Source organism: Macadamia integrifolia, chromosome 3, assembly GCF_013358625.1.
Source record: "Macadamia integrifolia cultivar HAES 741 chromosome 3, SCU_Mint_v3, whole genome shotgun sequence".
Classification (NCBI taxonomy): domain Eukaryota; kingdom Viridiplantae; phylum Streptophyta; class Magnoliopsida; order Proteales; family Proteaceae; genus Macadamia; species Macadamia integrifolia.
The window spans coordinates 494,926-511,523 of NC_056559.1; the positions used below are offsets into that span (position 1 = coordinate 494,926).

At 41.1% G+C, this 16,598-nt stretch overlaps 2 protein-coding genes across 3 annotated transcripts in view; one reads left to right on the forward strand and one right to left on the reverse strand.

Annotated features, from left to right (window-relative positions):
• Nucleotides 1-2,395, forward strand: part of LOC122073900 (protein RMD5 homolog) — a 13,968-nt gene extending 11,573 nt beyond the window's left edge. For both annotated transcript variants that reach the window (XM_042638591.1, XM_042638592.1), the window contains one exon: nucleotides 839-2,395. In XM_042638591.1, coding sequence (XP_042494525.1) covers nucleotides 907-2,061 — 1,155 coding nt within the window. In that variant the 5' untranslated portion in view covers nucleotides 839-906 and the 3' untranslated portion in view covers nucleotides 2,062-2,395. The remainder of the gene's footprint in view (nucleotides 1-838) is intronic.
• Nucleotides 2,396-6,806: 4,411 nt separating this feature from the next.
• On the reverse strand, nucleotides 6,807-10,273 carry LOC122074665 (E3 ubiquitin-protein ligase WAV3-like). Its single transcript, XM_042639588.1, has 3 exons — nucleotides 10,072-10,273; nucleotides 9,401-9,968; nucleotides 6,807-9,209 (listed from the first exon to the last, which is right to left on the reverse strand). Exons 2-3 carry the CDS (start codon nucleotides 9,797-9,799, stop codon nucleotides 7,317-7,319), a joined length of 2,292 nt encoding a protein of 763 aa, XP_042495522.1. The 5' UTR covers nucleotides 9,800-9,968; nucleotides 10,072-10,273; the 3' UTR covers nucleotides 6,807-7,316.
• Between the last annotated feature and the right edge of the window lie 6,325 nt (nucleotides 10,274-16,598).

Below are 16,598 nucleotides of genomic sequence, written 5' to 3' on the forward strand. Positions count from 1 at the left end.
GGGAGTGGGGCAATAAACAGCAAAAAACTTTAGATGCTCCTTTATAGGGGGCAGTTTGGCTTAATTTAGTTGGGAGCAGGCTTAGTTGAGTGGAGCTGAGGGGGAGTTTGTCGCTGGGTTAGTCTTAAGTATAGAATCTAGGCATGAGAATGAGCTAATTCTTGATATCAACAAACTTTAATAACTTATGTGAAAGGAGAAAGATGGTGAGATCATCCTCATTTCTTCCCCTTCTAGTTTTGAATTGTAATCTTGCATTGAATTACTATATGCTTGATTCATACTGGATGTGCTGTTCTGGCTCTCAAAAATATGCATGACGGTGTGTGTTCCCCGAGTATATGGCCTGAAATCTCTCTAAGGATGAACGTGGACAACGCAAATCTGCATGACCTCCACTTTCCAATTACGTGTCCTTGAAGTAAGCATAGTTTTGAGGTTCTACTCATTTCTTCCCTGTTACACCATAATAATTTGACATTATATTGTCCGTGATAGTTACAAATTTTAGTATTTTTATATTTTTTTGTGTGCTGTGTGATAATGGAAATTTTGAGGTCTGCTGCAAAATCATGGAAATCTGATATCCCTTATGAAACCCAGACTTGATTATGATGTCATTTACTTCCATGGTCCAATATTGGAATGCACTTCTAGAGCATGAAACCATCTCTTCCAATTTGTCCAGGTCTTCTGATTGATGTCAAAGACATGTTTTGGTAATTCTTACTGTGTAATATGTAAATTTTAATCTATTCTAGTGTTCTTTCACCAAAAAAAAAAAATCCATTCTAGTGTTCTTAATGTCAGGTTTATGCCATCTATTGCTTTATTGCAGGTTCTTGGCATTTTGATCACATCATCCAATATAGATTAGGAAGTAAGTGAGGCTTTTATATAGTAGAAATGGAGCTGAGTACCATCAAAGATGCATTCGATCGTGTTGCGAAGAAGCAAAAGCTATCTTCTTCTAAAACGCAAGAGGTAATCGATCAGGTTGGCCGAGAAATTGAACAGGCACTGGCAAAAATGCACTCCAATGATGCTACTTCTCCAGCTGATCTGAAAACTATTCTCAAGGAACTTAATATGAAATTGACTGATATGGGCCCTCTCAATCAGTTAGAGGGTGCGCAGAAGGAGTTGAATGTGGGACTGAGCAAATATGCTAAGCTTCTTGAGAAATCGTTTAATCCAGACATATCTAAGGCCTACAGAAATGTTGACTTTGACATACACACGGTAAATCAAATCATTGCTGGCCATTTCTATCGGCTAGGCCTTTTTGATCTAGGGGATTGTTTCATAAATGAAGCCAGAGAACCAGAGGGAAACTCCCTTAAATCCCCATTTTTGGAAATGTATCAGATACTTGAGGCCATGAAGGCCAGGAACCTTGAACCTGCCCTGAACTGGGCTACAATTAACCGTGATAAGCTTGCACAAAATGGTTCGAGTCTTGAACTGAAACTTCACCGGTTACAGTTTGTGGAGATACTGCAGATAGGAAGCAGGACAGATGCTCTCAAGTATGCAAGAAATTTTCTTGCTCCTTTTGCCTCCCTGCATATGGCTGAGATCCAGAAGCTCATGGGCTGTCTATTGTGGGCAGGAAGGCTTGACTGCTCTCCATATACTGAGTTTTTGTCTCCAACCCATTGGGAGAAGCTGGCGGAGGAGCTGACTCAGCAATTCTGCGGTCTTTTAGGACAATCCTACGAAAGCCCTTTGAGTGTTGCAATAGCAGCTGGGGTCCAAGGGTTGCCAACTCTGTTGAAGCTTGCAAATGTGATGGCAGGAAAAATTCAGGAATGGCAAGCGATGAAGCAGTTGCCAGTGCCAGTGGATTTGGGGAGGGAGTTCCAGTTCCACTCCATCTTTGTCTGTCCAGTTTCTAGGGATCAAGGTAGTGAAGAGAATCCACCCATGCTGATGCCTTGCGGACACGTGCTCTGCAAACAGTCCATCGTGAAACTGTCTAAGAGTAGCACTCGCACTTTCAAGTGCCCATACTGTCCACTTGAGGCCACAGTAGCAGTGTGTAGGCAGCTTTATTTTTGATGGTGTTCTACCATCTGAAACTGTTTTAACTATGAACTGCTCTCTCGTCTGTCGACCCCTTGACGAACTGAAAGCATGTTGTTTACATGGCTGTGATCGTATATTGGTAGCGAAGGGGTGGGTGTTTGTGTACGATTGTAAATAGATATTCTTTCTAGATTCATGTGGACAGCCCCAGATACATAAATCCAAGATCCACTCAACTTAAAAGAAATGGTGGGCAAGGCAGATTGTCAGTGACATTGCTGTGTTTGGCTGCAGATTATCTTGTCCTTAAGGTGACAAGTGTAAGGTAGTGAACTGAAAAAAATCGATAAATTAATTCATATATCAATGGATTTGGGTGTGTGTGTGTGTGTGTGTGTGTGTGTGCGTTCTGTGTTTGTGCTTGTGGTGCGTGTATTGTGTATGTGTATTGTTTTTTTGGGCTGCAGGGTAATCTTTGTGCACATTGAGATGCTATCTTTCAGGAATGTGCATCGAAGCTATGGAAGGTAAGGGATAACTGGAGGACATCTTCAATCCTCTATTTCAACATTGGATGGTCATTATCTATTTTCTCCACTAATTTTGGTCACTCATTTTATGTATTTTTGTGTGCCGAACTGTCAGTCTTCTGTTAAAACTGACGTAGATTTTCAGAACCAGTGTTTATCAATAACAGGACTCCAATCACGTCATCAATGGTGTCTTTCCCCTGCAACTAAGGATCCTTCATTGTTAAAAGATTTGATTTTTTTTTCCCTTAAAGCTGAGGAAATGAAGCCTAAGACAGTAGACACACGCCCAAACACAAGCTGAGCTTATGAGAGAAAGGAAGGGAGGGGAGGGGGAGAGGTTTGCTACAAGGAATGTAAAAAAGGAATCTGGACATCATGCCAATGAGAAGCTGGAAAATGGTATCATTTATATGGGGTCCGCATGAGGCTTATGTGCAGTGTGGCTTTCACCCTTTATTATGTGAAAAAGGTATGTAAAAGAATCTATAAAGGAATCTGTACAAGGGCAGTGTGGCAATCTTTTTCCCTTGACTTGAAAATGAAATTTGGGGTTTAATCATTGAGCAAATGCATATAAGAAGTTGCTGAGGGATATGGCTCATTAATGTAAGGAACAAAGTTTTCTGTATTTGAGAGGCCACTGTGCCACCACCACTTCTCCCAGTAATGAATTTCCTTGAATTCCAACGTAGCGTCCTTTCGTAGATTCTTGAACCTCCGACATAGAGAATCTCCATACATGTGTTCTTTCTTTCTTCCTTCAGCCACACATCTCTTTCGTTTGCCTGTTTTAGCTGTTTTTGTTGGACATTGAACCCCACTAAAGACATAGGGGCATGCAATGATAATCATGCCCTTATCTGGGGTAGCACCCCTTGCATAGGGGCCTCTCATAGATGGAAAACACATGCCCTTAATATAATATGGATAAATTTTTTTGAAGAAATGTTTTTGTTACAAATCTTTTGTTATTATATGAAACCTCACAAGATAACATTTTGCCACGTGGATAGATGAGGGCATGGATTAGATTAATCACAATTCAATTAAATACCACTCTCTCATGTTATTAGTTAATGTCCATGTATGTGTATTCGTATTCTAGCCATCACTTTTCACTCTTCATGAATACACATTACTTTTGTCTCTCTCAATCATGAAGAGGCTCATATGTTTATGGGTACATGTGGGTAGAGGGCCACTGCAAGTGATCATGACTGGTGGAGGTTATTGTGAAGGCATGATGGAGAGAGGCTTGGAAGCTAACCACTGAGGATGCAAAGTTTATTTGTAAAGGGATGATACAAAAAGAGATAATATTGTAAATAGGGCTCCGTGAGGATGTTTTATTAAGTAATTGTCCGCATCTTACTGACATGATGGCACTAATCCTGAAAGCAAAGCAAGGTCGTATATAATTTTTTCTTCTTACCCTCTTTCCTCTTTGTAAAAACTAGAAAGCTTGAGTGAAATTCTTGGTGATTTCTCATTCATTATACATAAGGTTATCTATACGAGGTTGCAACTAAAAGATTTCTTTGATTAAGGGATAGAGATACGAAAGTAAGGAAAGATAGTTATTTGTACACAATAAGAAATGGATTGTGAGAGATTGTATCGATCTCAAATAGGTAGAAGAGATATTATCTCAATCTTCTCAATCTCAATCTTCTCAAATAGGTAGGAGAAGATATTGTCTCAATCTCCAATTGGGAGGCTAGTGGCGCCAGCCAGGATTTCTCCGAATAAGTCCACGTAATACTATTTAACCATTAATAACCAAAGCAAATGTTGCATTTGCATAATTTCTTACAAGGACTGAATTTTTGTCCACCCAAGTAGAAAGAAAATCCAATCACAAGAAGGAAGTATTGAATCAGGTCATAAATGAGCAATCTTACCATTGCATTGAGATCTGCCCACTTTATCCAAGAGACTAATAAATAAAAATTAAGAAAAGGCCAAGAGTCTTCCATGTCACACCAATCAGTACCAAAAACAGTTTCATCAACATTGGTTGATATAATTGAAGAGAAAAAGTTTACATGGTAGAATGTGAGAGGATTGAGGGAAAGCATCTCACAGCGCATGTTTGGATAATCTTTTTTGTTAGAAAAGGATATCATCATCAAAACCAACAGTGTAAAAAGAAAGCCACCATTATGGTTTGGAAAGTATTAATAGAATGGGAAAAGATGCTATGAGCCGCAAGGCTAAAAGGTATGCTGACATGTCTTTATACTATATGAATCTCTCTCCTTTTCAAATGAAATGATCCTAATGCCTTCGCATGTATGATGCAGTTTTATCATGCTTCATCGGTGCATTCTCCTATGCTGCTTAGAGAACCCTCTTGCCAATTGCCATAGAATAATGGGGAAAAGAAAGCTACCTGATATAGCTGCGTACACATAGGGAGATGAAATCAGTTGTGAAAAAGATGTTTATGTCTTGACTCCACTTACCCATGTATTTGGACAAACGCAACGCTGTCGAGTAGCATTCTTTTTCCCTAGCATAATATAAGAAAGGAGACCTACATGCCACCAGCATGTAATGGGATCTACACACCCGCTAGACATGAGAGAGTATGCCCTATCATTCGTCAATAAGGAGTCCACATGTCAAGGAATAGAGAAAGTGTTAGAGGAGAGAGAATATGAGAGAGCCATGACTCCAGCCACACTGACTGGCGTCCAGCATTCTCCCTAATTAATATGTGTGTGTGTGTGAGAGAGAGAGTGGATCATGTCCTTCTCATATCTCATCCACACCCACGCCCACGCTCACGGAGACACCTGCCGGGGGATCAGTCCTCTTCCATCCCAAATCAAGGGGGCCCTGAGAGGCAAAGTACACGATTTGCACACATCCACTGTCCATATAATACATGAAAAGCAGAGCTAAGCTATAGAAAGATTAGATTAAAACTGCCCCTTTTTTCCTTTTCTTTCTGTAGGTTCTCTCTCTCCCTCTTGTAGTTTTGTTTTTTTCTCTTCTGCAAACGTGTTGCTTACAGTCATTCATGCTAAGGCTCTATGGATTGTTCTATTCTTTCTCTTTCAGAAGTACTAGTGTGGTTCTGCAAATTTGACAAGTGGAAATTAATGGTGGTCCTCCATCTCCATTTTCTTTTCCAGGTCCACCCAAAAGCAAACAGAGATCCATCCCATGAAAGTTGATACGAAGAAGAGAATTCTTCCAATCGGTTCGGGGAAACATTGAAGGGGACTGAGAAGCTACTTAATTATTAAGCTAACAGGTTCAGGTTGGTTTAGGTGACACGACGACTGTATCAAAAACAGTCATGGACATTATCTGATGGTTATCCTGACCATCTTATATGGATTTTGGGCCCCAGAGGTGTGTGTTCCACAGATGATGTTGAGCTGTGTGATTGTGACTCCATGCTTATTCATATTTGGGGTCATGATTGAACATCTTTGGCATTTGTTCTCCCTAGGATCCCCACATCCATTAATGCGTTGAGAGAGAGAGAGAGAGAGAGAGAGATATGCAATAGCAAGGAAGTTGATTTCCATATTATCGTCCATCCCTCCAAAACCTTGGGGACAAGAAAGTGACTATGTTAAGTTTTATATGGGAAAAAAAAATACCCACAAAAGGAAAAGGAAAAACCAATTAAGGTTGATAGTGTTCTCCAATCGAGAAAATAAAAGTCTGGGATCACTACTGGGTGGCGTGGCTATTGTGTTGAAGTGAGGAACAATTAGGGGAAGGGTAAAAGCATCCAATCAAGGGGCAACATGGCCTCTTCCCTATCCCCCGATTCTTATTTTTATGCAAAAAATAGATTTTGTTAAAATGAAGAAGGAACAAATGGAAACTTGGTTAGTTTTTTTCTGGCATGTTTTCTTTTTTTCTTTTTAACATTATTAGGGTACGTTAAGGTCTATCCATCCACCAAATATCAATCCATTCAATTTGTCACATGGCACAAATAAGGGCTGCCAAAAATATCTTAACTAGGTCATCCTCTCTCATTTCACCCCTCATTTAACTTGCTAACCCTTTCGATAATGAGAATTGAAAAGAACAAATAGTTTATGATTTGAAAAGATGATGCATCAATTCCCATTGTTGAATATTTAAGGATCAACTGAATCCATTATGCACCAAATTTCAGATCCTAGTTCCATCGATACCTTCCATGCATTTTGTTTTCACTCACATCACATTCCAAGTTTTGATAACATTCTATGCACAAAATTTTAATGCCATCCATAAAATTGTTCACATAGTGCATATTAATTTTGTGCAGAACAAAATAATCACCAAAGTGAGGGAACAACTCACATACTCTAAATCCTTTCAATAAAAAAAAGAAATCTTAATTAAGAGATAGTCCTATCCGATACATACATGCATGCATTTACACAATAACATTCCCCACCTACCCGCTTCCCCTCACTCCCACGCCAAAAAAAAAAAGAAAGAAAGAAAAAATCTACCTCCTATCCCGTTAGGTCTTTAGTCACCCTAGTAATTGTGTTTCTTTGCCTTTCCAATCATCATCATCATATCATCATCATCATCATCATCATCATGGAAAAATCGAAAGAGATCTTTGAAAGGGCCGATCCGTCTAGTACTGTTTGTCTCTCATGGACTCATGATGGGCTGGGCCTCTCTATATCATTTGTTTGTTATTCTCTCTCTCTCTTTCTGTTATTTTTCTTTTTTTTTTTCTCTTAATTTGAAAATTAATTATAAGAGGATTGGGATCAGACACCTTTAGAATCTTGCGTTCTCGAAGCCGTGTAAATCGCTGACTCTGTTCAATGACTTCCTCATTATTGCCACCTTTGCAAGCCTCTCCGCCGCTCTCCAAGCCGATGTTGGCGTCAGCGGCTCCCCATTCTCATCCAAATAAGCCGGCGGCGTCTCCCTTTCTACCCTCCGCCGTTGGATCTGATTATCTTGTTGCTGTCTCCGCCGCTGTAGCTCCACCAGCTCCACTTCCAACCCCCGCACATACTCATCCACAGAAATCGAGCTCGACGACTGCATCAACAATGCCCGAGCGGAAGCCAATAGGTGGTGAGCACTAGATAACTCATTCTGCTCCACCAGCCGCTTAGCCTCCGCCGCAGCCTTCGTAGTCACGAATTGGTTCCGCAGCATCACGATCTTTGGTGCGGACGACCGTATCGCGTGAGCCCTTGGTACCAACAGCGATTGTTCTCTCCCGTACATCATCTCTTGACTCGCGGGGTCCTTGTAACAGCACCGCACTGTCATCACGTGGTGGGCCCCGATGGCCGCCGCCGGAACTCTCATCTCCACCAGTAGCTCCCTCTCCTCCTCCGCGTACAGGTCTCCAACCCGCACCTTCCCCGACCCCAGCAACGTCGGCCTCCCACTGCAGGAATATACGGCTGTTATCTCTGCCGGAGCAGAGCCAGAACAAAAGCCAATCTGGAGCCGCAGATCCTGTACCACCACGCTCAATAGCCCACCCACGCATTTCGCGAAGGCGTCTTCAGATGGCTCCTGCCCGCCATTTTCTCCGAAGCCGAACGATTGTACTGGGATCTCGAGGTGAGCAAATCGTGTGGATGACACTTGGGAGGATGGACACCGTCGATTGGCTACCTTCGTAGAGACCTGCTCGTCCTGGCTGTCCGATAGGAGCATGATACTAGCCACCGGATTTCTCTCCCGCCTATCCTCCAGTACCTTGGTGGCTTTCCTCAGAGCGTCACCGACGCTAGTTCCCTGCCCGCAGACGAGCCGGTCGATGATATGCCGCGCCGAGCGCTGGCCCTGAGGTGTCATCCTCCTCAAGGGCAGTAACCTTTTGGTGCTTGCCGAGAAAGCCACGATGGAGAGCCGATCAGAAGAGGCGAGCGAGGAGATGACCAGTCGCATGGCGCGCTTCAGCATCTGCAATTTAGCGCCGGTCATGCTCCCGCTGACGTCAAGCACCGTCACCAGATCGATAGGCGCGCGGCGCGAAGGGTCGAGCAGCGGCGCCGTCGTGTTACTGCGCGCCGGGGGTGGTGGAGCCTTTAACTTCACTGCCACTACATAAGTCTCGTGGCTCCGCCCCACTGAGATCACCGCGGCTTCTGGGAGCAATTTCACCTCCACGTTCCTCGCATCTTTGCCGTTGGTCGTGGCCCCTTTGGTGGTGGTCTTTATGGTAGAAGAAGGGAAGAAACCTTGAAACTCCTCGATTTCGTCCTCTGGCTCTTCTTCCCCGTCCTCGTCCGCCTCGGGTATCGGAATGAAACGCCCACCAGCTGTTGGGGACAGCAACGGCTCGTCATCGTCGTAAGCCCTAGGATCCGACGGTTTCGATTTCTGATCTTGATTTGTATTGATGTATGGAAGAGAAGAAGGTTCTCTTTCTCCTCTCTTCTCCTCCTTGGTCCCTCCTCTATTGTGCTCCTTGTGGTTTAGTTCGCTTTCTTCAATGGAAATCGAAGGTGGCATTCCATTCTTGTGGATCGCCAGCAAAGGTACTTCTCTCCAGCTGATGTTGCAGACTGGGCAGACGAGGCTGCCTTGCTTCTTAACGTGCCCTGCTATGCAGGGGAAGTGAAAAGCATGAGAACACTCCGCCGTGAATATTGCTGTTCCCTGGCCTGTCTTCACACTTTGTAAGCATATCCCGCAGCTACTCTGAATGCGCAAAAAAAAGAACAAAAGGCCATTAAAAGTCACATTCTATCGTCATCATTCTCCCAAACAGTCTCACCCTCACACGAACACCCTCCTGAATGTACGATTAAAAACGAAAAGAAAAAGAACAAATAGAGATTGGGAAAAGCAAAAGCGAGAGGATTACAGATATACATGGTAGTATTTCTTACCCTAGAGAGTCGTAACCTGGCCTTGAGAAGGGAAAATCCCAAAGGCGATCGAGGAGACGACGGATTCGAGCCTTGGAAAAAGCTAGGGCTCTTCTTCATCGCTTCGGCAGCATCAGTAACTGTTGTCTTGCATTGGAGTCGGGGGCTGTCATGAACAGAGGGAGTCGAAGCAGTAGCAGACGTCGTTCGGCAGCGCAAGCTTGGGCTTGAAACGGTTTGAGACTGCAAACGCGGAGTTGAAGGGTTGCTACCGCCTGAGAGAAAACCTCCCAATTTGTAACAGCTTCTGGGACTGGGACTGGGGCTTGTATTGCTACTGCTGAGATGCTTCTCTGCGATGGCGTTTTCTCTGTCTCGAGGAATCGATGAGCAAAATGCTCTTCGCCAACCAGTACCCATTTTTGAGACACCTTTTGGCTTTGGGTGAAAATACTATTCCTAATTGCTTCGCCTTCTCTATCTTCCTCCCCTATGTATAATAACTTTTTTTCTCTTGCTTCCTTTTTTCCCTTGTTTATTTCCCTTCTACAGTCGGAGAGGAAAACTGGGTTTTGTTGTATTCGCAGTGCTGCCACAGAAGACAAAATGTCAGGATCGGATGTAAGTCTAGCGAAACGAGCATGCACTGATCGAAGACGAAGAGACAAGAAGAGGATTAGATGTAAGGGGACCTTTCTTTTTCTCCCGTTCTTGTTTCTGCTGCTTCCTTCTCTCCCTTTCGATTATTTTTTCCACTTTTTTTCCTTTTTATTCTTCTGCTATTGCTCCCTATCGATGCCCCCCAAAAAGATCACTGCAACAAAAGCTCCTTTCTCCTTATCGCTCCCTCTCGAGATCTGCTACTTCTACTACTGCGAGTCTGCGAGTCTTTTCTCTCTGAGAAGTATGTATACAAGTATAGATAAGGAGAGAGAGAGACTTTTGGGCAAGAGAACCATGCCAGACTGGCGTAACAAAAACCAATAGAGGGGCAGTATTGTCTTTTCGCAATGGCACCAATCTGAACGTTTCCTACGCCCGATTGAGAAGGCTATCCGAAACCGGCAGGTGGCAATCGGTTATTTTTACGAAATCCAGTCAACGGTCTGCTCCTCTGGGCCTTTGCGGCTCTGCCCACGTTATTGGCCTTATGGCCACCGCACCAACACGCGGCTAAAATCTCTCTTCCTCCCTCTCATAAGTGGTGACTGGTAACCCGCTATGCCATTTGAAAAATAATTTTTACTAAGCTTTAGGAGTGGAATGTGGTTGCTCTCTGGCTCATATGTTAATAGACCCACAGGCCCCATATTTATGTATAAAAAAAAAAGGACCTGAATGAATAGCGTAGTGACTGTGGTAGGTCCGCACTCCGCAGTGTAGGGTACGGTTTCGCATCAGGTTTTGTGCAACGGTCCATCAGTAGCACTGTCTTATCAAACAGGGAGAAGATTCTGAATTTGAATTCAGGGTCGGTTTTTCGGGTCGGACTTGGTATCATTTGTTTGGTTGGTCTCACTGACCTTTCCTTGGGAATTGTGGGTCATATCGATCACCATTCACAGTTTCACACATCATCGTCAACTCTCTCTCTCTCTCTCTCTCTCTCTCTCTCTCTCTCTCTCTCTCTCTCTCGTCTTCTCCTCTAATATTTTTCTCCATTTCCTTAATTATCTTTTAGCTCTAGTGATTCATTCGTACGGTAAAAGATTTGCAATGTCTCGAACTTAGGATCTTGGAATTTGATGAAATACCACCTAATAAGTTGACATTTAAGGATTTTTACTCTTTCTTTTTTCGGTATTTTTTAAATATATTTTTATCATTTCAAGGGTGGAAACTTATTTGAATTTTAAACAACTAGGATTTGATAAATTATGCTTGGTGATCAATCTTCATTGTATCATGTGGAATGATAATATAGTAATATTAATGGTTGAGCCAATAATACATTATTTTAATCAACTACATATAATGTTAAAATTTTAAAATATTTTATCAAAAACCAACATTATATACTATCCAAAGATCTTGAATATTCAAACCTCAAGGTATAAAATGAATAATAAAATCAAAATAGTTGCTCACTGGTCAATTTAGTTGAGAAGCATAGCTGACCCCTTATTTATTATATGGGTAATTTACAGCGTTACTCCTTGGAGAATATCAATATTATAAGAATATTTTCTCTCTTTCGCCTAGACTTAGACCTTTATTGTCAATCACTGCTACAAAATATACTAAGAATACTGACATTAGCAGTTTATTTTTTTTTTAAATACCATTTTATCCTTAAAAATATTGAAGTTTCGAAATTACCCCCAATACTTGTAGTCCCAAATCAAGTTCACCATAACCCTAACCCACCAAAAAGGAAACAAACAAATGGCTGCCGTCTCCGGCGCCAACGAAGTTGTAGGCAGTACCTCTCCTACTCTAATTTATGACCGAATAAAAGAGCAGAGGGAATTCGATGAAACTAAAGCAGGTGTGAAGGGTCTCGATCTGCCTTAGAAGACCCTTTGAATTGGGGAATGGCAGCAGAGTCTCTAAAGAGAAGCCACCTCGATGAGGTGAAGCGTATGGTGGCTGAGTACCGTAAGCCAATCGTCAGACTCGGCGGTGAGACACTCACCTTCACTCAGGTGGCGGCGATTGCCGCACAGGATGCTACCGGTGGTGGTGTAACAGTGGAGCTCTAGGAGTCGGCAAGGGCCGGAGTTAATGCGAGCAGCGATTGGGTTAGGGAGAGCATGAACAAAGGCACAGATAGCTCTGGTGTTATTACTGGGTTTGGTGCCACGTCACATAGGACCACCAAACAGGGAGGTGCCCATCAGAAGGAGCTCATCAGGTCCGAAAATTAATTTCTATAAATTCCAAGCCCAATTATATTTTTCCAATCATTTCAATCACCTAAAACTTGGAACGGAAAAAGTTAATTAAGGCTACAAAATGATATTTTCAAACAAAATTCGGCATTTACTGTTAATTCTTTCCTTTTAAGGTAAATTCAAATCTAACATCCACAGAGCTTGGGAATTGCTTTGTTTGAATTGTCATTAGAGGCTTTGGGGCTAAATCCCAAACACTTGGTGTACTACTCGTCGGCAACAAAACTAGCAAATTCAGTTGGAACTTGTCGGAATCCCAAATCGCAGGTAGGGAGAGAAGGATAGAAGGAGAGAAAGTGATAAGGAGAGAATGAAATGGCATAAAGATGAAGAGATGAGTATTTTTGAAATAATAAGATAAGGGTGTTTTAATCATAAGGATTAAAGTGTCATTTCATAGCACCACTTAACGGAGACTGACAGTAAATGGTTTGAGTCTAATTTGGTGAAAGAGAGGGAGTGTTCCTATAATACTAGCATTCTCCAAGAGGTGGCACTATAAATTACCCTTATTATATTAGTCAGAATCGTGTCCTACTCGAAATGGCTCTTCCTTCCTCTTATACCTTTCATATGCTTTGCAAAATACCACGTGGCCACTGCTTACAAGTGGATCATTTAATGCATATCACATTTTAACTCTAAATTTAAATCCAAAGTAAGAAAGAAAAGTTGTTAGTAAAATTACTAAAAGAATATCAAATAGAGTTAAATATTAAATACAAATGATATTTTTATAATTTTAACTATAGTCTCTCTATTCATTTTAAGTAGAAATTGTACTGAAGAGATATTTACTTGGTCCTCTATCACATGAATATACTAACATGTAACAAATAATGAAGCGTTGTGAAGATACTTCACTAGGTATAGTGATCCCAGCAAAAAGCAGAAAAAAAAATTTACCCGATCATGTGACCCCTATGCCTCATAGAGGGGCGTGTGAAATTATAATCTCATCCCACGTAAAAAAAATAAAATAATAAAATAAATAATCGATGTCTTTGTAAAGATCTTTATTAGTTCCAACGATGATGTAGAAGCCACGTGATCAATCAGCCATCCCTTGCCCACAAGAAATTTAGACGTATTCAATCTATCTTGAAAAATTACCGCGCAATGCCGCTACCAAGAAAATACTGCAAGTGAAAAAAGGTCCGCGGTAAGTTTCTTCTCGCGGTTTGACTATGTTTTTCTTGTTTACCTTTCTCGATATGCGTGGATGTAAGAGCCGGACTCGGGTTGGGTGGGGCCGACGGGGTGGGCAGGTGGGTACAGTCTCAGCCGTTTTAATTAATAAGCCTTTTTTTTTCTGAGGCCCGACGACGTGGCAGATGAAAGAGAGAGGTCGTATTTTCCGAGGCAGGAGGACTGGAGACGATGGTATCAGTCTGCATGCATGGTTATCTGACTATCAGAATATCAAATCGGGCGGGAGCTCGGGCGGGTGGGGTCAGTAGTATCCAGTAATAATAAGTCCACTTGGGGTGCATTAAATGCACTTCAGTACGTTGCATTCATTTGGTGACGCCCCCCTCTCGGGGAAGAGAGTCAGACTGTCAAAGTACGTTGTATTTTGTATTGTATTGTATTCTGTTGTATTATACATCGTATCGTATAATGTCAAAGACATAAGAAGAAACGAGTATTTCTTCATTACTTACTCAAGAGTCAAAAATATTGTGTGTACTGTGTAGGGTCCAGTCTCTCACAAGTCTCTAATCTGAACAATCACATGATTGATGATTGATTAATATTCATGATTGATGATAGATAAAGAGAGAGAGAGATAGAGAGTGTGTGTGTGGGGGGGCCTACCTGACTTGACAAATCAAGGGGTGAGGTACTTAGGGCTGTTTGATTCAAATGGATGAATCTGGTTGGTATTCATTCTGGTTTTATAATTGGGTGGAACCCCACTCACAAAAAAATATACTTCACCACTCCAACTCCTTTTCTGGATTCGCTGCTTCCAAGGGGTGGGCCCAACCATCCTCTGGGACCCACTCCCCAATTAAATATCCAGGAGTCAATCATTTTCCATATGAGCTGGTGGAGAATTGCCTCTTCTTAAAGTCTGAAGACCCTCAACAACGATTGAGTTACTACTCCAAAAGTATATGACAATCAAATTAATACAAAATCCTTTCAATTGCATTAATTACATGGGTGTATCATGAATGAGGGAAGGATATTATCTTCAATTAGAATACAAATATGGGTTTCTTTTTCTCATAATAGAGGAAAGCTTTATAGTCAATCTATTAATTTGAATATATTTTTAAGGAAAAAGATTGAATATGCCGTCAACCAATGAGAGGGGTAGGAGGATTTTTTTAAGGGGGGAAAGACAAAGATAAGGCACAGTGTTGAACACAATGCTAACATACTTCCTTAAAGGAAAAGAGTCAACAATCCTGTGACTTCCTACAACGTATCCTTGCTATCTACTCGTGGAGGTATCAAGCAATAGTAGTGCCATTGTCTTCAATTACACACAACACGGAGGTGTCTTGGTTTGTATAGTAGACCATGTCATTTTATTTGGTTAGCACATAATATCTACCATTTGGAAAAATGAATGGAACTAAAATCTGTAGACAATCAAATCACAAAGTCTCGTACTCATATGTCAAGCTTCAGTCTGAACCATTGAAAACTTTAATGAATACCTAAGTGGTGCATACATGAAATTATGTCAAAGAACCTTTCAAATGGTATACAGAGTTACTTGCATGTGCCTTAAGCCATACTCCATGAATAAAGACAGAGAGAGGGTTCAAACTGAAGCAATAAAACTAGGATTCTAAAAGAATAGTCATCTCAAACTTACAAAATTGAAAAAAAATTATAATAAGATCCCAATGTGATCAAACCCTACCACCACACTCTTTGAATATTGCAGAGGGATATTTAAAAAGAGAGAGAGGGCACAAACTTTGATTGGAATAGGAGGATTTGAGTGATTCATACTATAATATATCTTTTATAACAAGGGCAGCAAAGGGAGGGGGAGTGGGGTTGCATTGGGGATATCCCCATAAACGTGATAAAAACTTCAAAAGAACCCACATTGCACATGACATAATTAGACATACCATATGGGAGAGATCCCTAAGGACTCTAATATTTTTAAAACCCAATAGAGATTTGGGAGATCATTACTAATCGAAGCAAATTGGAAAGTCAAATTAGTCCATAAGCCCATGTTTTTGTACATCTAATCATCACTAAGCTCCATGTGTATTGATGGAATCATTTGTTGGGGGTTCTCCATTTTAGTTGTTAGGGTTGGTTTTATGATTGATTAATAAGCATTAATATTAGATAATCTCTATTGGGACTAATACTGAGATTTGGTTGGCAATAATAATAATGTAATATTCGATTCATCAGAACAAAAAGAAGACATTCCTTCACCAGAGTCCACCCTAATGAGACTAATAGCAAGGCTGGGGCATGCATGGAGATGTGCCAATTGCCAAACTACCATTAATGCATGATTGATATCGATACGGATGAGACCATTTTGCCCTCTTTTTTCTCCATAACAATGATACAGTTTTGATCAGGTATCACTGTATCAGTCTCGATTATGGCTAATACCAATAGTCTAATATGAATCGACTGATATGATTGATCCGATCTCAATACCTAAGTCCATATGATGGGGCCCTTTTACTAGGGTTCCTTAACCACAGCAAACATGAACTTAAAAATTAAGTTCGAAATGAATTAAATAAAGCATTATTAGAGATAAACAAAGGGCAAGCTCATGATTCAAGCAAGCATGTTATTATATATTAAGTGAACAATATATAGCCGTTAATGTTGGGGTTGCAGAAGAGATTCGTTCAAACTGAAGAAGCTAGCCAGTAGGTGTGGGCACATGGATAAGTACTAAGGGGTTGTTGATGAAGTTGAAACAGAGTCTAGTTAATCATCAATTAATTAATATATTAATATATTAATTATTGTTCTTTTTCTTATAAATGTAATGGGAAAAAGAAAGGTTTCCTCCCAGTTGGTGGGTGAGATGTTAGTAGGCAGTAGCCATTATTAGGGCACATGACCTAAGCTAATAACTGCTTATAAGAAGAATCTCTAACTAACTTGTTTACATTATATACAATATTATTAGAACTCAATCGATCCCTTCCACCATCACCTATTCTAAAACATAGTTCTATGCATCAATTATGGCCATATAACAAGTGGGCAAGTGGGTCCTCTCTCTCTCTCTCTCTCATGTATATAGACATCCAACTATAGCCCTGATCAATCAGCTGAAATAACCTTTAAAGAGAGATTTAGGTATCGGTATC